This window comes from Artibeus jamaicensis, unplaced genomic scaffold (assembly GCF_021234435.1).
Source record: "Artibeus jamaicensis isolate MK-2021 breed Jamaican fruit bat unplaced genomic scaffold, CSHL_Jam_final scaffold_1019, whole genome shotgun sequence".
Taxonomy (NCBI): Eukaryota; Metazoa; Chordata; class Mammalia; order Chiroptera; family Phyllostomidae; genus Artibeus; species Artibeus jamaicensis.
The window spans coordinates 31,654,552-31,674,473 of NW_026522025.1; the positions used below are offsets into that span (position 1 = coordinate 31,654,552).

General features: G+C 36.3%; 1 protein-coding gene across 6 annotated transcripts in view; it reads right to left on the reverse strand.

Annotated features, from left to right (window-relative positions):
• The window catches only part of ODF2L (outer dense fiber of sperm tails 2 like), a 36,816-nt gene extending 17,355 nt beyond the window's left edge, over positions 1-19,461 (reverse strand). For 2 of the 6 annotated variants that reach the window (XM_053655547.1, XM_053655546.1), the window contains exons 1-9: positions 19,240-19,461; positions 11,852-12,009; positions 9,776-9,908; positions 9,529-9,621; positions 9,014-9,142; positions 7,376-7,438; positions 7,185-7,256; positions 6,550-6,666; positions 2,868-3,053 (exon numbers count right to left, since the gene is read on the reverse strand). In XM_053655547.1, the coding sequence (XP_053511522.1) occupies positions 2,868-3,053; positions 6,550-6,666; positions 7,185-7,256; positions 7,376-7,438; positions 9,014-9,142; positions 9,529-9,621; positions 9,776-9,908; positions 11,852-11,958 (900 nt within the window). In that variant the 5' untranslated portion in view covers positions 11,959-12,009; positions 19,240-19,461. Of the gene's footprint in view, positions 1-2,867; positions 3,054-6,549; positions 6,667-7,184; positions 7,257-7,375; positions 7,439-9,013; positions 9,143-9,528; positions 9,622-9,775; positions 9,909-11,851; positions 12,010-19,239 lie in introns of those variants that run through there. The other 4 variants (XM_037136552.2, XM_037136550.2, XM_053655548.1 and 1 more) reach the window with 3 other exon arrangements.
• Positions 19,462-19,922: the final 461 nt, after the last annotated feature.

A 19,922-nucleotide genomic window follows, 5' to 3' on the forward strand; every position in this document is an offset into this window, starting at 1 on the left:
TTACTGTTAGCAAAGAGATGAAAATGGTCCTGGTGGCTTATGCACTCTGAACATGAGCTCCCAGGGTAGAGATGTTTGTTTGTTTTGTTCATTGCTAGGGCCTTGAATGTTGCCTCGCATAGAGCAGACGCTTAATAAATGTCAAATGAATCTACTCTTTACAAATCCACTCAGAGCTGTATAGCCATTGTTCACATCTGCATTCTACAGAAAAACAAATTCACTGGCATGACAACAGTGCCAATAATCATTAATCAGAAGATCCAGAAGTACAGTAGTCCTGCCTTATTTGGAGGGGTTCAGTTCAAAGACTCTGAGTAGATGCCTGCAAACACAGACAGTATTGAACCCTATGTATACTGTTTATTGCTATACACACATATCTATGATCAAGTTTAATTTATAAATTAGGCACAGTAAGAGATAAACAATAATTAATAATAAGAGAATAATTATAACAATATACTGTAATAAAAGTTATGTGACTACCCTGATTGGTCAGCAGGTTGGGCATTGTCCTGTGGACCGAAAGGTCACTGGATTGATTTCCCGTGAGGGCACATGGCTGGGTTGTTAGTCAGGTCTAAGTTGGGGGCCTGCGAGAGGAAATGATCGATGCTTCTCTTGCACACTGATGTTTCTTTCCCTTTCTTTCTCCTTCCCTTCCACCCTCTTTAAAAGTAAGTAAATAAATCTTTTTTAAAAAAGTTATTTGACTGTGGTATCTCTCTCTGGTTCTCTCTTAAAATATCTTATTGTACCACACTCATGCTCTCTTCTGGTGATGCTGTGAGATATAAAGTGCCTTATTAAGTCAGAACTTTCACCTGTTCACTTAAAGAAAGAACTTTATGGCTTCTCTTTGACATATCTGAATTGCCAGCATCACTACTCTTGCATTCTGGGGCCATGAGAAAGTAAAATAAGGGTGACTTGAACACGAGCACTGTGACATCGTGCCAATCAATGTGATAACCGAGGGCTAAATAAATGACCACAGGTCAGGGGGCTGGACATGCTAGACAAAGGATGATTCATAACCCAGGTGAGGCAGAGCTAGATGGTGCCAGATTTCAGAACAGGTGCAGTTTAAAACTTACAAACTGTTTATTTCTGGAATTCCCAATTAATATTTACAGACCAGGCCACAGCTGACTGAGGGTAACAAACTGCGGAAAGTGACTCCACAGGTGAGGGGGGACTACTGTAGTCATGGTAACCGTGCAGCTTTATTGGGCGCTTCCTCCTTTCCTTCCAGCGTTCGTCTAGTCACTGAACAAACACTTACGGATATCCTACACACAAGACGCTTTTTAATTTATGTCTTTACATTTATATTTTTGCAATATTGAAGACTAGTATTTTATTTCCAAATTCTATGTAAAATAAATTTAATTTAAAAATATATGCACTACAGTGTTTAAGTTGGGTAATTATGTTATAAATTAAGATATTTAGAAATTTCACCTATGAAATAAACACTATGAAGAAAATTTAAGACATGATATAATGAATCGTTGTGGAACTACTTCAAAGGAAGTGGTCAAGGAAAGCACCTCTGAAGAGACGTCAATTTAAATGATCCCTGAATGATTAAAAAAGAACCACCCAGTGTGAACCAGAAAAGAACATTACAGCCAAAGGCAACGGCAAACAAAATAGTGAAACAAACAACCTGCATTAGAGGGATACTGCAAACTGTAGTATGGCCACAAACTGTGTTTTGACACATAATTTCTCTTTTTTTTTTCCTTTTTTCTCCCTACAATCATATGAAATAGGCAGTATTATTATCCCCTGTTTTAGAGATAAGAAAAGTAAGCTTAGAAAGGTTAAGTACTTTACTGAAAGTCACAAGGTTAACAAATGGAGGAGCCTTCCTCCACTATACCTGGGGCGGGGCCTGGCCTGGGTGAAGTCACACTATTTAAATGGGAAAGTCCCAAGAATGTGAATGACTCGGTAAGTTTTTACCACTCAGGAACATTTTCAGGCAATCAACTATGTCTACAACCTTCTAGCTTTTGAACCTGGCCCTCAGTTCTTTTACTTAGTTAAATTTGTCTGAATGTAGGTAGGCTAAACATTAGTCTTAAAATGTTAACACTTGAGCTTATAAAATATTAAGTTGTTTTGTTTACATAAATGTTTGTGCAAGTCTTCATTTCCAAAAACCTCTAATAACTCTGTAAGTCTTAACATAAGTTTCTAAGAAGTGGAATACCACTGGAACACTAAAAAGAGTAAATATTTTACTAATTGGTATTTGAATAAATAAAATTCATTAAAAACAAAGCACTAAGTCCATTTTCAACTTTGTACTACACACAAAGATAACTTTCACATGGTGTATTTACGTCAGCAGATGGTTTTAAATGCATTACAGAGTCTAAATGAATTACTGAATAAAGTCATATGGTCCAATAACATAAATCAGCATTTCCCAAACCAGTGTTCCTCAGAACCAGTTCCAAGAGTTGTTTTGTGGGTAAAAGAAGAGTTCTGTGGTTAAATAAGTGGCGGAAAACTCTGGGTTCAATACCCTTCCTGACACCACTTTACTTTTACTAACAAGTCTTCTCAGGGCCTCTGATATGCTAACGTGCACTGTAAATTTCCCAAGGGAAGTATGTGTGAAACGTTACCCTCACACATAACATATTCTTTAAGTCAAGTTTCCAAGGAAATGCTGATACAATTCAATATGTAAATTTGACATTTTATGTAATCTTTCAAAATAAAGATTAGAGCAAAAAACTAGGAGTAGAGTTTTCCTAGCGTCAGCATATTAAGAGAAGCAACATGACATTAACTACGTAAATCAAGTAAATAAAATAGTTCAGGGAGAAAAAAATGTACGTACTAACCTGATCTCGAATCTGGGACGTAAGGTTTTCAATGTCTCCTGTAAAATGTTCAAGCCGTTGCTTGTAAACTTTGGATGCCTTTTTCAGGGCGATTGTTTTTCGCCTACTCAATTCTTTCATTGCTACAGTCTCATGCTTATTCTTTTTCAACTGCAAGTTCCATTGGGATATTTTGGTCTCTAAGCTCTAAAAACAATTAGTAGCAATTAAACTAGTAGCAATTTTAGAATTCCAATGGTTATGTAAACATTGCAAAAATATGTAAAGAATCTCCCATGTGAGGTTAGAGGGTTCATCCTACGGGTGATCTCACCAATGTTTATCTGTAACCAATTATAGAATGCAAATTTAAAATACATAAGACTAGATAAAACTAATGCTCCTCTTATTGCAGATACCAATATCAGTGATTATGGTTCAAACATAACTTCCTTAAAACGGCTGTGCTTAACAGAACTCTAGACTATGACACATGGTACTAGTTATTTCAAATCAAAAAACAATTGTGCTGAAGACAATTCAAACAATAGGTACACAAAGCTTGAAGGAATTAGTAGCTTACCAAAAATATGATTTAAAAAAATCGATAGATCGTGAAGGGTATAGATGAGATACATGTATTTGCCAAAATGTTAACTTACAAGAATTAAGGGGCACATCTTGACACTGATAAGAGTTGATAAAGGACAATGAAAGTACTGCTTTACCCAATAAGCAGTAACTTTGTGGAAGTTACTATTCTAAGACTGAAGAAGATTTAGGGTAAAGGAATGTTCGAAGGTGTGTTTCTATCCACTGAGTTTAATGGTGTTAAATAGCATGACAGTTTTCTTGACGTGTCTCATGACATAAGGAGAAACGGAAAATTAGGCTCAGCTGATGATAGATACAATTTAGTGTGACTTTTCTCATATTTTTTCCAAATTATTTTAAGCATTTGTATTTAAAGTAGTTGAGTATTAAGTATCTAAGAATGTAAAGACTTAAGATTTTAATGCTTTTACATGTTTGAAAGTGGTATAATACTGAAAAGAATAAAAAATTGTTACAGAATTTAGGTTTTAGTCTTCCATTCACTAGACGATCATTTTAATTTGAAAAAATCAAACAAGTCATAGTAGAAAATGGGGGCTTTGTTACTTAACTCTGATAAACAATTTCTGCTTCATAACTTTTACTGAAGTTATCTCAATATCTATTGAGATATTTTTACTGTTGTTCAGTTAGTCGTCCTGCCCTTTTCCCCATTGCTCTCCGTACCCCATCCCCCACCGTCCGTGCCGTGAGTCCTCTGTCCATGTTCCCCTGCTTGCCCCTTCTGCCCCTTCCCCTTCTTCCCCGTTATCCCCCCCCCTTAAACAAAATTTAAAGACTTGATTTCTTTGAAAAGTGATTAGGTAGACAAAAAGAAGCAAAAGATTCTTAAGTCGTCTTTAAAAATCTATGTTAAACTAAACTATCCAGGAATGTTTTAATGAGCCGTGGGGCAAAAACAGGAAGTGTGCCACAGTGAGTCTCCTTCGGAGAAGCAAAGACCCCACAGGCGACACAGCTGTCATTCCTCCGCCAGACCACAGGGTGTCAGCAGCACGCCAGGAATAACTGCTCTAGTTTTAAAAATCTTTTTAAACACTAAAGGCAAAATAAATTTTTTTCAAGATTCCAGTCAAAACTTTCTCACTAGATTACCAACCCCACACTTAAACACTATTATGGAGTATACTGAAACTCTCAAATTATTTTTATGGTTTCAGAATAAATAACCCCTCACAGTGTTCTGCCAAATGAATAGACATATTTAAAGTCAACTGCTTGCTTTTTCACATTTCCAATATATACTGCATGTTATAAAAATCATTATTCTTTGTATCTTCTAACATGTGAAAATATTCTAATGCTAATTGCTATATGATAAAAATCTAGGAAAAATGGGCTCAAAGTATCTTTGAGGTAGTTCTCAGAGAATAATAATGTAATTATAAGTGTTTATTTTTAAAGAAACCAATATAAGGAATCAATTAAGCAATACTAAAAAACTGAGATTAACGTAGCCAAACTGAGTTCCTTGTGTTTTTACTCAAAAATAATAACTTGTTAAACCCAAATTGAAGGATTAAATTCTGACCCGAAATTAATTAATTCCTTAAATTCCAAAAGTGTGTAAGATGGAATGTAAAAAAAAAAAAAAAAAACCAGTAACCTAATGAAACTTCTTTTAATAATTTCTAAACAGTTGAATTTGTAAAAGTAATTTGAACTCAAAATATCAATATTATACAGGAGACTGTCATTGCAAAATCTTGGGATTTTAACCTTACATTCTTTCTTCAAATTATCAGAAACAGAAAAAGTAATTCACCTTTTTAAAAATAATCACTGAATATGAGAAAACAATTTCTAAAATTTCCCCAACTGCTATTTGAAAACATAAAAACTGTAGTAGATAATTACTTGAGATATTAAATTACATGCATTCTCTTGTATTCACCATGATGAGCAATGAAATAGCAACTGGACACGGGGAATCTATGGGGGAACGTGCCCAAAAGCACGTGTAGGAGGACAGAGGACAAATTTTCCATCCCCTATAAGCCTGTTAGTGCCCCTTTGAAGAGCAAAAGCTCACTGGAAGAAGTAAACACCCCAAGTGTACTCGTGAAGCATGCGCCACAGACTGGAGACATCTGCTGATTCAGGGGTGCAAAAGCAGACAAATTGAACACAGGAGGCCTCACACTTTGGTAGGGTTTGTCTTTGTACACTTCTCAGAACACTGCTTGTTTTCCTTTGGCAAAACTAGTGACGGTAAATCCAAATATCTAGTGTCATATTATAGCAACCTCAAATTCTTACTGCAAGTGGCTGTGAGACTTCCTAAAAAATATTTAAACACTCAGTTTAAACAAAAAAATTCATCTTATTTATACTGCATATACATATATATATAGAGAGAGAGAGATTACTTGATTATCTAAACACCAAACTTAGGATAACTGATTTTAAAGTTATTGCCATTAGCCCTGACTGGTGTAGCTCAGTGGAATGAGCAAGGACTGCAACCCAAAGGGTCACTGGTTCAATTCCCAGTCAGGGCACATGCCTGGGTTGCAGGCCAGGTCCCCAGTGGGGAACATGTGAGAGGCAACCACACACTGGTGTTTCTCTCCTCTCTTTCTCCCTCCCTTCCCCTCTCTATACAAATAAATAAATAAAACCTTTAAAAAGTAAATAAAGTTATTACCATTAGTAACAAACACAAAAATACTAAACATTTATTTAAGTAAATATGTGTATGTACATTGCATTGATGTACAAAAACAAGACTAGAATACTATATGTCAAGATGTATCTTTGAGTTATTTTAATTTTCTCTTTAATATTATACAAATTATCCACAATAAACATAAATTAACTATATGGTGGGAAAGGTTTTCCAGAAAACTCAAGCTCTACAAATCTTTCCTAGAGTGGCACTAAAAAGAGATAGATTTTTATATTAGGATTCGGAGGCAATCTTTGGACAGCCCTGAAATCTTAACTTTCAGATCTGCCTCAAATACATATTCCTGTGGCAAAACTGAAGTTGAATTCTTTCACAACCACCAGATTCCAAAATGAAGGAAAGGCTTTATAGTAGATCATTCACTTATCACAAACTTAAAAATGGATGAATATTTATAACCTTTATATATTCTTTTAATTTATCATTTTCCTCTTCCTTTTTATGGATTTGGAGTTGTAGTCGTTCATGTACAACTTTAACTGATCGTGCAAAACGGTTGGCTTTCAAAGCATTTGCCTAAAACACAGGAAACAAAAATAAAATGTTATTTGATATATTTCTTTATATATCTTTATAAATCTTTAACTTACCTGCATTCAGACACGATCTAAACAGCTGGTAAAAGGCAAAGTAACACTCCACATAAACGGTGGCACTGGCCCCACCACGCAACTGTGTTCTAGGTCAAGCTATTCGGGACGTTTTCTCCTCCCTCCTTTTATTTAATAGCTCCTAATATTATCTCCTTTTAAAAATTCCTATCTACATTCCTAAGTAAAATATGGGTATATCGAAAATGCTGTACCATACCAGTTTACACATACTTAACACATAGTGATTTAAACCAAGTACCCTGACAGAAGCACCATAAAAATCTAAAAAAAATTTTTTTAAATTAAGATGTGCTATTTGTTACATTATTTGTATATTTGCAAAAACCTTTTTGTGTCTATTTCTGAGGACATGGGAGCCAGGGTGGAGAGAAAGGAGTCAATATTAAGAAAATAGATGAATTAGCCTCAAAATCTGCTTACCTTTTCAGTCTGAAACAAACCAGCAAGTTCTTGGATATAGGCCTCCTTTTCAACTACCTTCTTCTTAAGATCCTTCAGCAAATATAATGTTAGAGTTAAGAACATCATAAACAACGCTGGCTAATTTTATAGCCAAGCAGCATACAAACAAAAAGTTCAGAAGAATAGATACAAGGCGTAAAAAGACTCACCGTATTTTCACTTTCATTATCAGTTAGCTTCTCTAACATGCTGGATAAATCTGTGTCATCGATCTGTAAAAAAATATTACTGTAAGTCAGTGTTCATAAACTATATTTCTCTCTATAAAAAAGTAGAAAGTGAAATAAGCATCAGTTAAAAAAGGAAAAAGGATTCATGGGCATGAACAACTGTGTGGTGATTACTGGGGGAAGGGGGTATAACGGGACTAAACGGTAATGGGAAAAAATACAATACAGGTTAAATTAAAAGACAAACAAATTTTAAAAAAGAAATAAGCATCCATTAAGAAACTAGTATGAATAACTACACTGCACAGTTCAGATATTTTAAAATGTTAACATCAGAAGGATTTTTGCCTAAGTGTTCCAAATCATGTTTTGTCCACAATTTATAAAATTAGTTAATTTAAATAATGCCACAGAAAGTACAAGCCAATGGCATAAAAATCACAAAAATCTTGTATTCAGAGAAAGCTCACAGGGCTGTTAGGGAATAGGTAAAAAATTATAAACAACCTAATTCTGCCAATAAGAATTATTTTTATTCATGGCAAATCAGTAACAGAATTTATATAGACATGTGAAATGAGAACACAGAAGAATGTTTAATCCTTTGAGTGTTATAATCCTGTTTGAGGATGTGGAAAAGCACATATTCAGGGGCATGGAATGCAAAATTGTATTCACAGGGTCAGAGAGGTCATGGACCTTCATGAAGCCCATGCAGATGCTCTATAAGGTCACACAGTGGACCTGCCTGGCATCCGTGTTTTCACTTCTCGGGCTACACACACCTCACAAATGAATGTTCACAGCAGCTTCATTCATAACAGCCAAAAAGGAGAGGCAAACCAAATGGCCATCAAATGAGGAATGGACAAATAAAAGTGGTATATCATACATAAATAAATTCGTAAGTAAAATATTATTTAGCAATAACGAGGAGTGAAGCACTGATACATACTAAGACATGGATGAAATTTGAAAACATTGTTAAATGAAAGAAGGCAGTTAGGAACAACCACATATTAAATGACTCCATTTATAGGACATGTCCAGAATCGACAGATCCATAGAGACATAAAGTACATTAATAGGCTAAGGAGCGGTGGGTGGGAATGGGAGGTAAACTTCTAAAGGGCATGGAGTTTTTTTGTAGTGATGAATGCTCTAAAATTGATTGTGGTGACAGCTAGCTACACAATTCTGTGGATATACTAAAAAGCACTGAGTCGTACACTTAAATGGGCAAATTGTATGGTATGTGAATTACATCATCACAAAACTGTTACCAAAAAGAGAATACATGGCTGTATAAATATAATGTATACAGGAGCTTACATTCTATGAGTATTTTATCATAATTGGCTGAAATGATAACATTATAACAAATAATTGAAGTTTTTGATATAGATAATAAAAATCTTTCTAAAAAATACATTGCTCTCATGTAGAACTATTTATAAAACATTAAAAGTACAGGTTAGTTTAATGACTGACATTTCAAAAAAATCAAGAATTATTTTCATTTTAAATATACCAGTATTTTAACTTCTACAGTTTGAAAAATAATATAGCCTTCAAGTGAGAAATACCGCTATTAAAGTAGTGGTTAATATTCCTTACTTGTTGGTATTCTGGCTTTCTAAAAAGATGCTCTAAAGCTTGTTTTACATGTTTAAATGTATCTAATTCTTTTGTTAATATTTCCTTCTGTTTAAAAATCTTCTTCAAACTGGATGGAGAAACATCAGCCTGACAAAATACAAAAACCACATACATATTTAACACATAGCATTAACACACTCTAAAATATAATGTTACTATCAAAGAGTACTTTTTCCTAGTGACAAAATCATCCTTTTGTACATAGTAATAGTAAGTGCTGCCAAGTTTATTAACAGTAGTAGAATCTGTTATATGGTACATTAAAGTAAAGTGAAATCAAAATAAGAGATTAAACCCTAAAGTATTTCAAGCATTTATTTTAATAAAACTAATAGAATGCAATCTATTTTTTTGCCCTTACCTCAAACTTTAGTACACTGAAATTTTAGATTCCACAAAACATAAAAAACAGATATATTTCATCTTTCAGAATATTTTGGCTTTAAATTTACTATTGAGAAAAGTTGACTCACTAATTCAACTCCATGTAAGTTAAGCACTGAGGTACAGTTTCTAGCTCGGCCTCTTACCAAGTGCATGCCTGAAACGATCTCTGAAGTAAAGAACTATGGAATAAAGAACACCGGTTACCCTGCGTGTTTTAATATCCAATACCAGCACGTGTGTATAGCTACATTAAGATATGAAACCTCAGTTAGTGCAATCTGAGCATTATGTTAGCTTTTCGTTTTATTAAATGTTCACAAGTCAAGTACTCACATTTTCAAAACTAATTTCTTCAATGGCGTCCTTAAATAATGGTAAAAGTAATTCCACAGAAAAGGCTGCCAACTCGGCTTCCTTAAACGTTGCTTCCAACTCAGCCTTTTCATTTAGGATGCCCTGTTTTACACTAATTAGATATGCAGAAACAAAACTGAAGTTAAATCTGTCAAATACACCAGGTATACTTTCATGAATATATATAGCATACCTTTAACTAAATGTTACAGTTGCCTAAACTGCTCTGCAAAATGTAACAGGAAATTGTCACTGAAAATGTAATGGAGTTTTCTATACTACCATATTTTTTCTACATTTAGTATAAACAGAAAGACAATTTTTTAAATGGTAAGTATATAAAACATGGAGACCACCAACAGCAATGCTTTCACTGTGCCACTGGATAATTACTCAACACCCCTTTTCTAGTTTGTAAAGCAATTTGTGGGAGTGCCTGTCTTTTTTTTCTTCCCTTCCTTCTCCCTTACTCCAAACCCAAAAGACTGGTGTTTCTAGACCTTACTCCCAAACCATTTCTTAAAAGTTACTGCTCTTCACAAAATATTCCCCCCAAAGAATGAATAAGCTAAAGAAAAGGATAACAAACAACTATATCTCTCCAGAGATCTAAAAATCCTTCATATTTGGCTTTATAATAATTATCACTTAGAACAAAACTGGTATTTGCCTTCATTATGTTTTACCTAGACACTACTGTGTATTATTCTAAGACACATTTTTTGGGGGGGATACATTTTTACATCCTGAAATCAGGTGCATCTTACAATCCCCCTCCACAGTTCAGGGGGCAGCCTGATCTCTCCATCCTGCTCACACCCCAGGCTTGTAGAAGGAGTATCCAATGCTTTGCTGAATATCCCAGAGACAGGGCGTGAGGCTTGTGTAACCCCTAGGGAGGGAGGGTCATGGACAGAGTCTGCAGGAGCTGGTGAAGGAGGAATGTTTAGCAATATTCCAGAAACAAGACTCCAATATAGGCTTGCTGTATATTGTAATTACAAGCCCAACAGCCAGAGATTTTATTTCAGTTAAAGACGCTCCTAAAAAAATGCCAAGCCCTGGCAGGGAAAAGCGTAAGACGGCCCACCAACGCTCGGTCAGAAGGACAACAGGGGGGTGGGAAGAGAAAAAATAAAAAAATGCCAATCGCCAATATTCTTAATAGCAAGGACAAGTGGAGTCAAAAAGTGACTCAGAAGAGTTGGACTTGAGTAGAGAGAGTTTTGAGAATACCTTAACCCATTTATTATATTTTTTACATTTTATTTTTACATAGGCACATATTTGGAATAAAAACCTATATATAATTAATGAGCTTTTTAATGTTTATAAATAAGATTCCGAGTCTGTATTTAATTGGTAGCTCTTTTCTTTCTTTATGGAATATATATGTAATGGCTCATCAGCATCTGATGGCATCTTAGAGGCTATGTCAAAAAGCAGATTGTGTTCTTAAGCACCACTGGCTTAAAGTGGCGGGCCTAAGAAGATGCTGGCTGTGAATGACAATTGCCCACTATTAAAAACCATGGGCAGAAAGTCAAGAATGATTACATATGAGCGAACATCTTCATTTTTAACAAAGTAAACTAGAAGTTGGTCTGTACCATTCATTGTAACAATAATTGTATTTTATTGTCATTTGGGGGAGCAATGAGTCACATACATAACAAATATATTCCCCGTTCTAAAAAAGCAAAACATGGCAGGTATTTCTTAAACAGCAACATACCAAGTGACAGAGAAGTAGTACTCATTAACTATATAGCCAACATTCCATAATTTATATCTTCCTTTATCTTAGTTAAAACACTTTATAAGTTCTTAATAGGTAAGGTTTTCATTTCTAATTGCTTTCCTTGAGAATCCAAAAAACTAGCCAAATTCTGCTAAATAAGTATATTGTAATCAAATGAAACCAATACATTAATTACTAGACTTGAAGGAGATCTTCTTGAAAAAATGCTGTATTTGATTCAAATAATTTACAATATGGACAAAACATGAAACCCTAAACCCAGAAAATTAGACACCCCCTGTTGTCGAGACTACCAGCTGAGATGACTTTCACTGGCACACTGTGGCTCTCTCTCTGATCTGCTCCTCAAATGGGAGAACAGTTCTTCCGAACGACCTCCACCGCTGGCAGGCTCCTCCATGAATCCGGTCGATGGACTACGGTGGCTTCCACAACAACCTCTCCACACGGGCTGAAAGTCAGGAGATAGTCTAGTTATTAAGCTTATCATTTCACTAGATCCTTTTTTATGTCAATACCCTATAGTAAAAATGGAAAGATGTATAAACAAGTAATATTTCACAAATTAAAACTCCTAACTGCTACTCATTGTGATGCTAATTCGAAATAGTATCCAAGCTGCACAGCACAAACATTCCACAGTGGCCAGTTTCCATACACAGTCTCTAAAAGGCCCGCTACTTTCTGTATAATCACAGAGTGTAGAAACCTTTAGTACTCTATTTTTGAAGCATTATAATAATATCTTAATCCAGTCAGACTAGAAAATGGATATAAAAAACATAGGTTCAGCCCTGGCTGGTGTAGCTCAGCGGATTGAGCATGGGCTACGAACCAAAGGTTGCCAGTTTGATTCCCAGTCAGGGCACATGCCTGGTTGCAGGCCAAGTCCCCCAGTGTGGGCCATGTGAGAGGCAACCACACATTGATGTTTCTCTCCCTTTCTCCCTCCCTTCCTCTATCTCTCTAAAAATAAATAAAATAAAATAAAAAACATAGGTTCACTATAGAACTCAGTTTCATTAGAACCATCCAACAGGAATGTGTATTATATATGCCTAGAATAGTAAAAATTTAACATACTTTTAAAAGTATTTGACAATAATAGCTACAAAGAAGATAAGTTATTCCTTTAAAAGTAGACTTTTCAAAATTAAACTCGTTTACTCCTACTTTCCAGCTCAATCTAGGGTATTTTTTGGTGACAGTGAACAGAGAATGGCACTACTTCTAAGTTTTACTCATCTAATTGCTTCCACTCAAATATGGAGGTGTCATTTTAAATGTGAATATTTATAAATTTTTAAAGCTTTTCTAACTTAAGTAATGCATGTTTCAGCAATCATTAAGGCTGTGTTCTCATAACTCTGGTATACAGTAATGTGTGTTTCTGACTTCATTTTATGTTTATACAAAATCAAATGTTGCATTTAAGATTTTCTGCATTTTTTCAGAGATAGTTACCTCTGTAATTTATTTCTATATATCTGGGTTATAAAATACATATGTTTAAGAATTTTCATACTTTGGGTAAATATAAAATAATAGGTTGAAATTTATTAACAATACTTAATTAGTGATTCAAAAACCTTCCAAAGTATCTATAAAAAGGTATCTATTTTTGTCTGAAGATTCTATGTACCACAGAGGCAAATATTTAGGATACAGGCCAAAGAGAAGCACACTCATATTTTGGAAATGCCAGCAACTCATGTCCAAATGAAACAGCTGACTAACCTACAGATAATCTAAAATAATCTAACCAAATGCTGCATACATGCTACACCCGTTATTAGAGAATAACAATACTGGAGCTATCTACAGTCTAGAAGAATTATAAATATAGAGAGACACAAAATCAAGGACACCAAGCCTAAAAGTAAAGAAGAATTTGCTCTGGATAAATCACTGCAATCAAGAAAATTATCTACCGATTTGTTCAGTTTCAATAGCTTCCCCACTCTGAGAGGAATTGGTATTTATCTTTCAGCCATCCATTTGTTTAAACATTTGCTTCTCCGCATGCTGGCATCTCACGAAAGAATGTCTTATTTATATCTGAATCCTCAGTACCTATGAGCCTTGTAAAAGCCGAGTAATAACTGAAGGAGAGAACTTAAGGCACAGAGCAGTTAATGAGCAGGATGAATAAAGACTGTTCTTACTCGTTCACATTTTGATTCATCTTGTGCGAATCATTAAAAGAAAAACAGTTTCCATCTTTGCAATAAAATTTCAAAAATAATGTGAGTAGATAGGGAGCTTCAATTTGTAGGAAATATTTTATGAGATAAGATTCGGTTTGGTCGAAGTATTTTATAGACGTTCTTACTTAGTCTTGTCGTCTTCTGACAGCTACTTATACAATATTCCGAAAAAACTTATCACAAGATAAAATCACACAACCATTTTCTTCTTCATCACTTATAAAATAAAAGTAATTGTGTCTTATATTAAAGGATAAACAAATAAAAGCAACACAATGTAAAAACAGATTTTAGAATGACTTTGGCCCAACATTCTAAAAGGTTATCTTCATTACTGATTCCTCAAAACGTGAAATAGAGAACTGTGTAAGTGAAGTCGCAAGTACTTCCAGAGAAATAATCAACAATCAATTCTTACAATCTAGAAATATTTTCCTGGACAGAAATCATTTAAAGGTTCCAAGATACTACGCCACTTTTGTGTTGTGACAATACAATAACCAAAGACATGTGTGCTGAACGACAATGCAGTAATTTTCTTCAGCATAAAAAGTCCTACCTTATAAAATCATTTTAGTGGACCAAATGTATTCTTGCATGGAAAAGCAGATGTTTCAAAAGAAAATGTTTTCAATTATGTAGTATATACTGCCAATTGACAAATGTATAAACAATACTTTTGTACAACTTGCTAGTGTTGAAACAAAGACACATATTTTGCACACATATTTAGTGACCAAATCCCTAAAGATTAGAGATTCTAAAATATTTTTAATGTTTAGAGGATTAAATTTCCTATACAGAGATGACTTTACCAGTTCCCTACCAAAAGGCATGTACTTAAAGCTTTTCCCAGGAGTGGTCATGGGTTTATGCTGATCCAGCTACACTTACTGAACTATGTTCCATTTTGGCCAACAACAAACATTTGAGAGATGGCTGCTCAGGGACCGCGATGCTGGCCACGGTCAGAGAAAAGAATGGTCACAGTCCATGACCTTCCTTAGCACCTAGATTGTTTTAAGTAAACTAACCAGCTACAGACAAATATGTATTTAAAACCAATCTCTGATGAGAAAAGTGTATTAATATTGCAGGTTTCAATTATTTGCTGCCAAACATTAATTCTTGGAAAATTAGCTTCCACTGGCTTCACACAAAAGCATAAATCTTCTACAGAAAAAAATCCACTATGAAATATTCCACAAGGAACACAAAATAGATATAAGAATCCTGCTCTTCTCTCTCACTATTCTAGACACCGGTCAAAAGATTACTAGCGAAGTAATTGTACAGCTTTTTACACTCCGTAGTGAAAAAAATGTATAGGAAATTTGAAAAGAAGCAAAGAGTAACAACTTACTAAAGGTAGAAAATTGATCTTATGAGTAAAAGCTACTGTAAATGAAAAAAACATTTTCTGATACAGTTTATCTTAGATACAGTCCTGCAGCACTTAATGATGGAGATATGTTCTGAGAAATGCACCATAGGCAATTTCATGACTGTGCAAACACCACAGATGTACTCATACAAGCCCAGGTGGAATAGTCCACTGCTCCCAGGCCACAGGCCTGTACAGCACGTTACTGCACAAAACTACACAAAATGATATCAAGCACAAGAGAAATGATGTAATCTAGAAACATGCTAAACAGATGTATGAGGCTGCTGCTGGCGTAACACAGTGTACTCTTTTACAGCACTTTTTTATAAGTAGAAAAAGAGTACACTCCAAAATAAAAATAAGTGTGGTACTGTGAATACAGTAACAGAGTTGTTTATTATCATTATCAAGTATTATGTACTGTACATAATTACATGTTATATTTTTATGTGGCTGGCGGCTCAGGAGGTTTGTTTCAACAGCCTCACCACTGACACGTGAGTATGTGTCACTGACACTGGGACGGCTAGGACATTACCAGGTGACAGAACCTTTTCAACTCCATTACAATCCTATGGGACCAGCATCATTTATGCAGTCCAATGTTGACTGAAATGTCATTATACAGAGCATGACTGTAAATAACTAGCTAAATCCTCTATGAATAAAGTAATTTAAATATAAAACGGGGAAAAGCTGACAGCAAGAATGACTGATTTGTAAACACTGGACTCGTACTTCATGCCCCAGTCTCTGTTCCTTCCCCAAGTATTTCCCTGACTGCTCCCGACCGTCAAGAATCCTAAACATCTAATAGTATTTTCAGAATCATACAGTTTAGAATTTAATTGCTCCATCGTGCTCATATTTTTGCTGACTTTTAACTTGCCACTAAGTCTGTAGGAGCAAATATCACACCCATCATCCTCGGCCCTCAAAAACGACCTAACACAGTGAAGGGTGTAGGTTAGGTTCCAATATATGTTTGGTGATCAAATAATTTGTTATGCAAACTGAGGCATTTTTTAAAAGAAAGAGGCCCCATATAAAAGCCCAATTACCTAGAAGAAGACTGGCCCAAAGTTGTTCAGAACATTGCCTAATCCCAAGCAAAGCAAGCATCCTTTATCAGATAAATTTAAGGCATTTCCATCCCTTCAACATGAGGACAATTGTCCATTATTAATGGAGCACTGACTGATCTTATACACATCATCTCACAAAAATCCTTACCAGGTTGCTATTAATATTAATATTCAAAAGGTACAGATGAAAAAACAAGTTTTAGAAAAGTTAAATAGCTTGCCCAAGAGTTTAAGTAAGGAAGTGGTAGAACTCAATTGTGAACCAAAAACCATAAGATACTAAAATATAAATAAATATGATAATCTACACAGCAGAAAATAACATACAAACTCGCCTTAATCCAGTCAGGTTTCAACCACACTATTATAAATTCAGTTTATATTTAAAAATAAAAAATGCTCCGTACAAGTAAATAATGAGTAAGACTGAACTCTTTGAAGGCAGAGACCACAAGTCCAAAGAGAATCCACGCAGCAAGGGGACCACTGAACTCCAGTGTGCTAACGGCTGTGACAGGGAACTCGTGACGTGCCATGAGCATGTACAGGAGGATACCTAACACCAACTGGCAGGATCCTGGAAGACTTCCTGGAAAGGTGGAAACTTGGTCAAGTCCTGCAGGACAAGTCTTTTTGCCTTTGGCCAAACAGAACAGCAAAAGGCATTCCAGGTAATGGGCAAAGTACCAGGAAGAACAAAGGAATCATGAGGGAACAGGCATTGCAAAGATGAGACTGGACAGGCTGAAAATAGTATCTGTATGCTAAACACAAGAGCTTGAATTTTTTCCTACAGGTTAAGACAAACCATTAAATAATATTAAGCAGGGGAATAACAGATTAGAAGTGCATCTTTAAAGACAAATCAAGTGGTATTTTGGAGAATGGACTAGTCGTATGAAAGGGAGGAAAGCAGAAGCAGTGAAACTAATTATTAGGGTCTCAAAGAGATGAAATGTCAACATTCTTTCCTATAAAAATTTTGAAGAAATCAAAGTTGTTTCCACTGGTGATAAAAAAAAAATATGAAGAACACCAAAAGAATCAGAATTAGAATGCCAGACTGGCAAGAGATCAGTACAGAAAGAAGTGATCAAATGTAACACCTCATTTACCCATGACCATCTGAATCAATTGCTCCACATACAAGTTCCAGAAAATGATAGTTTACCCCTGTAAGTACCAAAATTAACTTAGACCAGATTGAAGAAAATCTTTTAAAAGTATTATTTTTTCCCTTTCAAACGTAGCACAGGTAGACTGAATATAAGTAAAACCATTCCTTGATGACCCGCATGCAGCATATTAAATGGAAAGAATATTGAGCAAGACTCATCAGTTTTTGGTTCTTATGAGCCACCTGACATGGGCAACCCTTAGCTACAATGGGCCTTGGTTTACAAAATGAGACTAATCTTTGCCAGCCAAAGCTGTGCTGGGCTCCAAACAAAATGAAGTAGAAGCACGGACAGGCGAGGGGGTTTTGTTTGTTTTAGGGCCTCTTTGGTTCACTGTGTTGGGGCTGCTTTCCCATCACACCTTTCCTTTAAATTTTGTCATCCTTTTTAAAAATAATCATCCCGAGTCAACTGCCATTCCTGAAATTACTTGCAGGTCTGAATTATCTGTATAGAACCAACTTTTAAAAATAATTTTTGAGACCTATTCTTTGCAGAATTATTACAAATCATCTTCAGTGTAGTCATAAATTGACTACTACTGAAAATACCACTAAAGTACTAGTAAACCAGAACCCAGGGAAAACAATTACTAACTTCCAAAAGAATTGTGCGCAGCAGGTGGATGTTATGCCAACTTCATTGCTATACCCAGCTCCCCAGGACTCATTCATTTGTACAGACAAGCGCAATGATTAATAGTAATATAAACAGCTATTTTCTCATTCTTTTGGGCGTTTCGGATACAAAAACACTACTATTTATACACACAATTGCAAAAGCAGAGAAAAAGGAGAAACAAAAAAATGGACACCTGTTAAAGAATCACAAACATGGTATTTTTATTTTAAGCAGAAAGCAATCAAACTAATTTTAAAAGTAAATAGGCTTCTTGAGGTTTGTTCCTTTAACCGCAATTAACCCGGTGATGCTTAGAACTACTCCAGTTACCTCATTCATTCAAAAACACCTGAAACGATACTATGCTTGAGGTTACAAGGAAAATGTCTCCTCAGCAGACTTTATTCTCAACACCAGCCACCATGTGGTTTCTCTGTAAACAAGCAGCACCTTTTATTAACCATGGACACTCAAAACCTGGCAATGATTTACTTAATCTCTTTTATTACAACCACTCCAAAGTGGCTCTTATTGTCCTCATTTTACAGAAGAGGAAACTGAAGCAAGGACTGATAAATGACCTGCCCAAGGCCACACACCTGAAAGGATTTCCTACAGGCTGGAACCCAGGATCTTGGGGAAGGAATTATTTCCTGAGGCTTCCAGAATAGTTCTTCACTTATGGAGCCTTAGGGCCTGCTACGGTCTGCTATACTATATAGTGGGTGCTTAAAGGCCAGCCGAATGAGTAAAACCAGTATTTCGTAGAGAAATACTGTCAAGTCCGGCCGGCACGGTCAGGGATTCATTCATTAGCCCAAGATACCCGCTCTGACGTCCCAGGGACAACAATCCTTCCTAGCAGTATCTGAGCCTTGCAGCCTTTTTCCCAGCCCAGGCAACCAGTCTCCGGGGAGTGGAGGGTGTGGGCACAGAGGGGGCGGGATGTGGTCGCGCCTTGGATAAACTCCAGCGTCTTTCAGTTCCGGGATCCACCACGGCCACCGCACCCAGGGCCCAACCGCAGCCCCCAGTAACGCCCCAGCGGTCTTCTAAACCCAAACTTCCCTCTCCCAAAAAACGCTCCTCTACGTCAGCACGTCGCCGTGACGTTAGTCCGTCGCTGCTCGGCAAATAGAGGGCTTCGAAGGGGCGGAAAATGCCGCTGTTCCGCGAACGTTAGTGAAGCCGGGAGTAACGTACCTGTGATCTCCAGCCCTGGGTCAGGTAGGAGGGAGCGGGAGGCCGCGGGCTGTGCAGTGGATGAAAGCTAGAAAGGAAGGCTAGGGACCTGGGGCGGAAGCAAGCGAATTCCTAGAAATGCATGGGGTGGAAGAGTACCGGCTTAGATGCAATGGGACCAAAGCAAAGCTAGTAACTAGCGTGTAGCTTCTCTGGCAACCGCCGCCCCGCCCCTTCCGTCTGGCACAGATGGTGTAGCCAATTGGCTAGGCTCGGAAAACCGGTGTCGGGTGTGTTGCTATTGGTGGAGTAAGGGGCGGGGCCTGGGTTTGGCTATCTCTCCTTTGCTGCTCTGGTTAAACTTTTTCCCCCATGCCTTTTGTTTTGCAGCACTTGTAGTTACCAAAAGTCTTACCTGAGCTCAATCAGAAGTGGAAATAAGACTGATAGATTGCAAATGTTCTGACGCTTGGCCTGGAAGTGCCCTGCTTTTGCCTTAAAAAATTTTTTTTTAAATTTATTGGTGAGGGAAAGAAACGGATTTGTTGTTCCACTTATTCATGCGCTCATTGGTTGATTCTTGTATGTCCCATGACTGAGGGTCAAACCTGCAACAGCCGATATCAGAATAACTGTTCTAACCTGCCACCTTGATCAGGGCTGCTTTTTCCGTTTAAAGGGGAGAGTTTAAAAAGCCAAGGCAA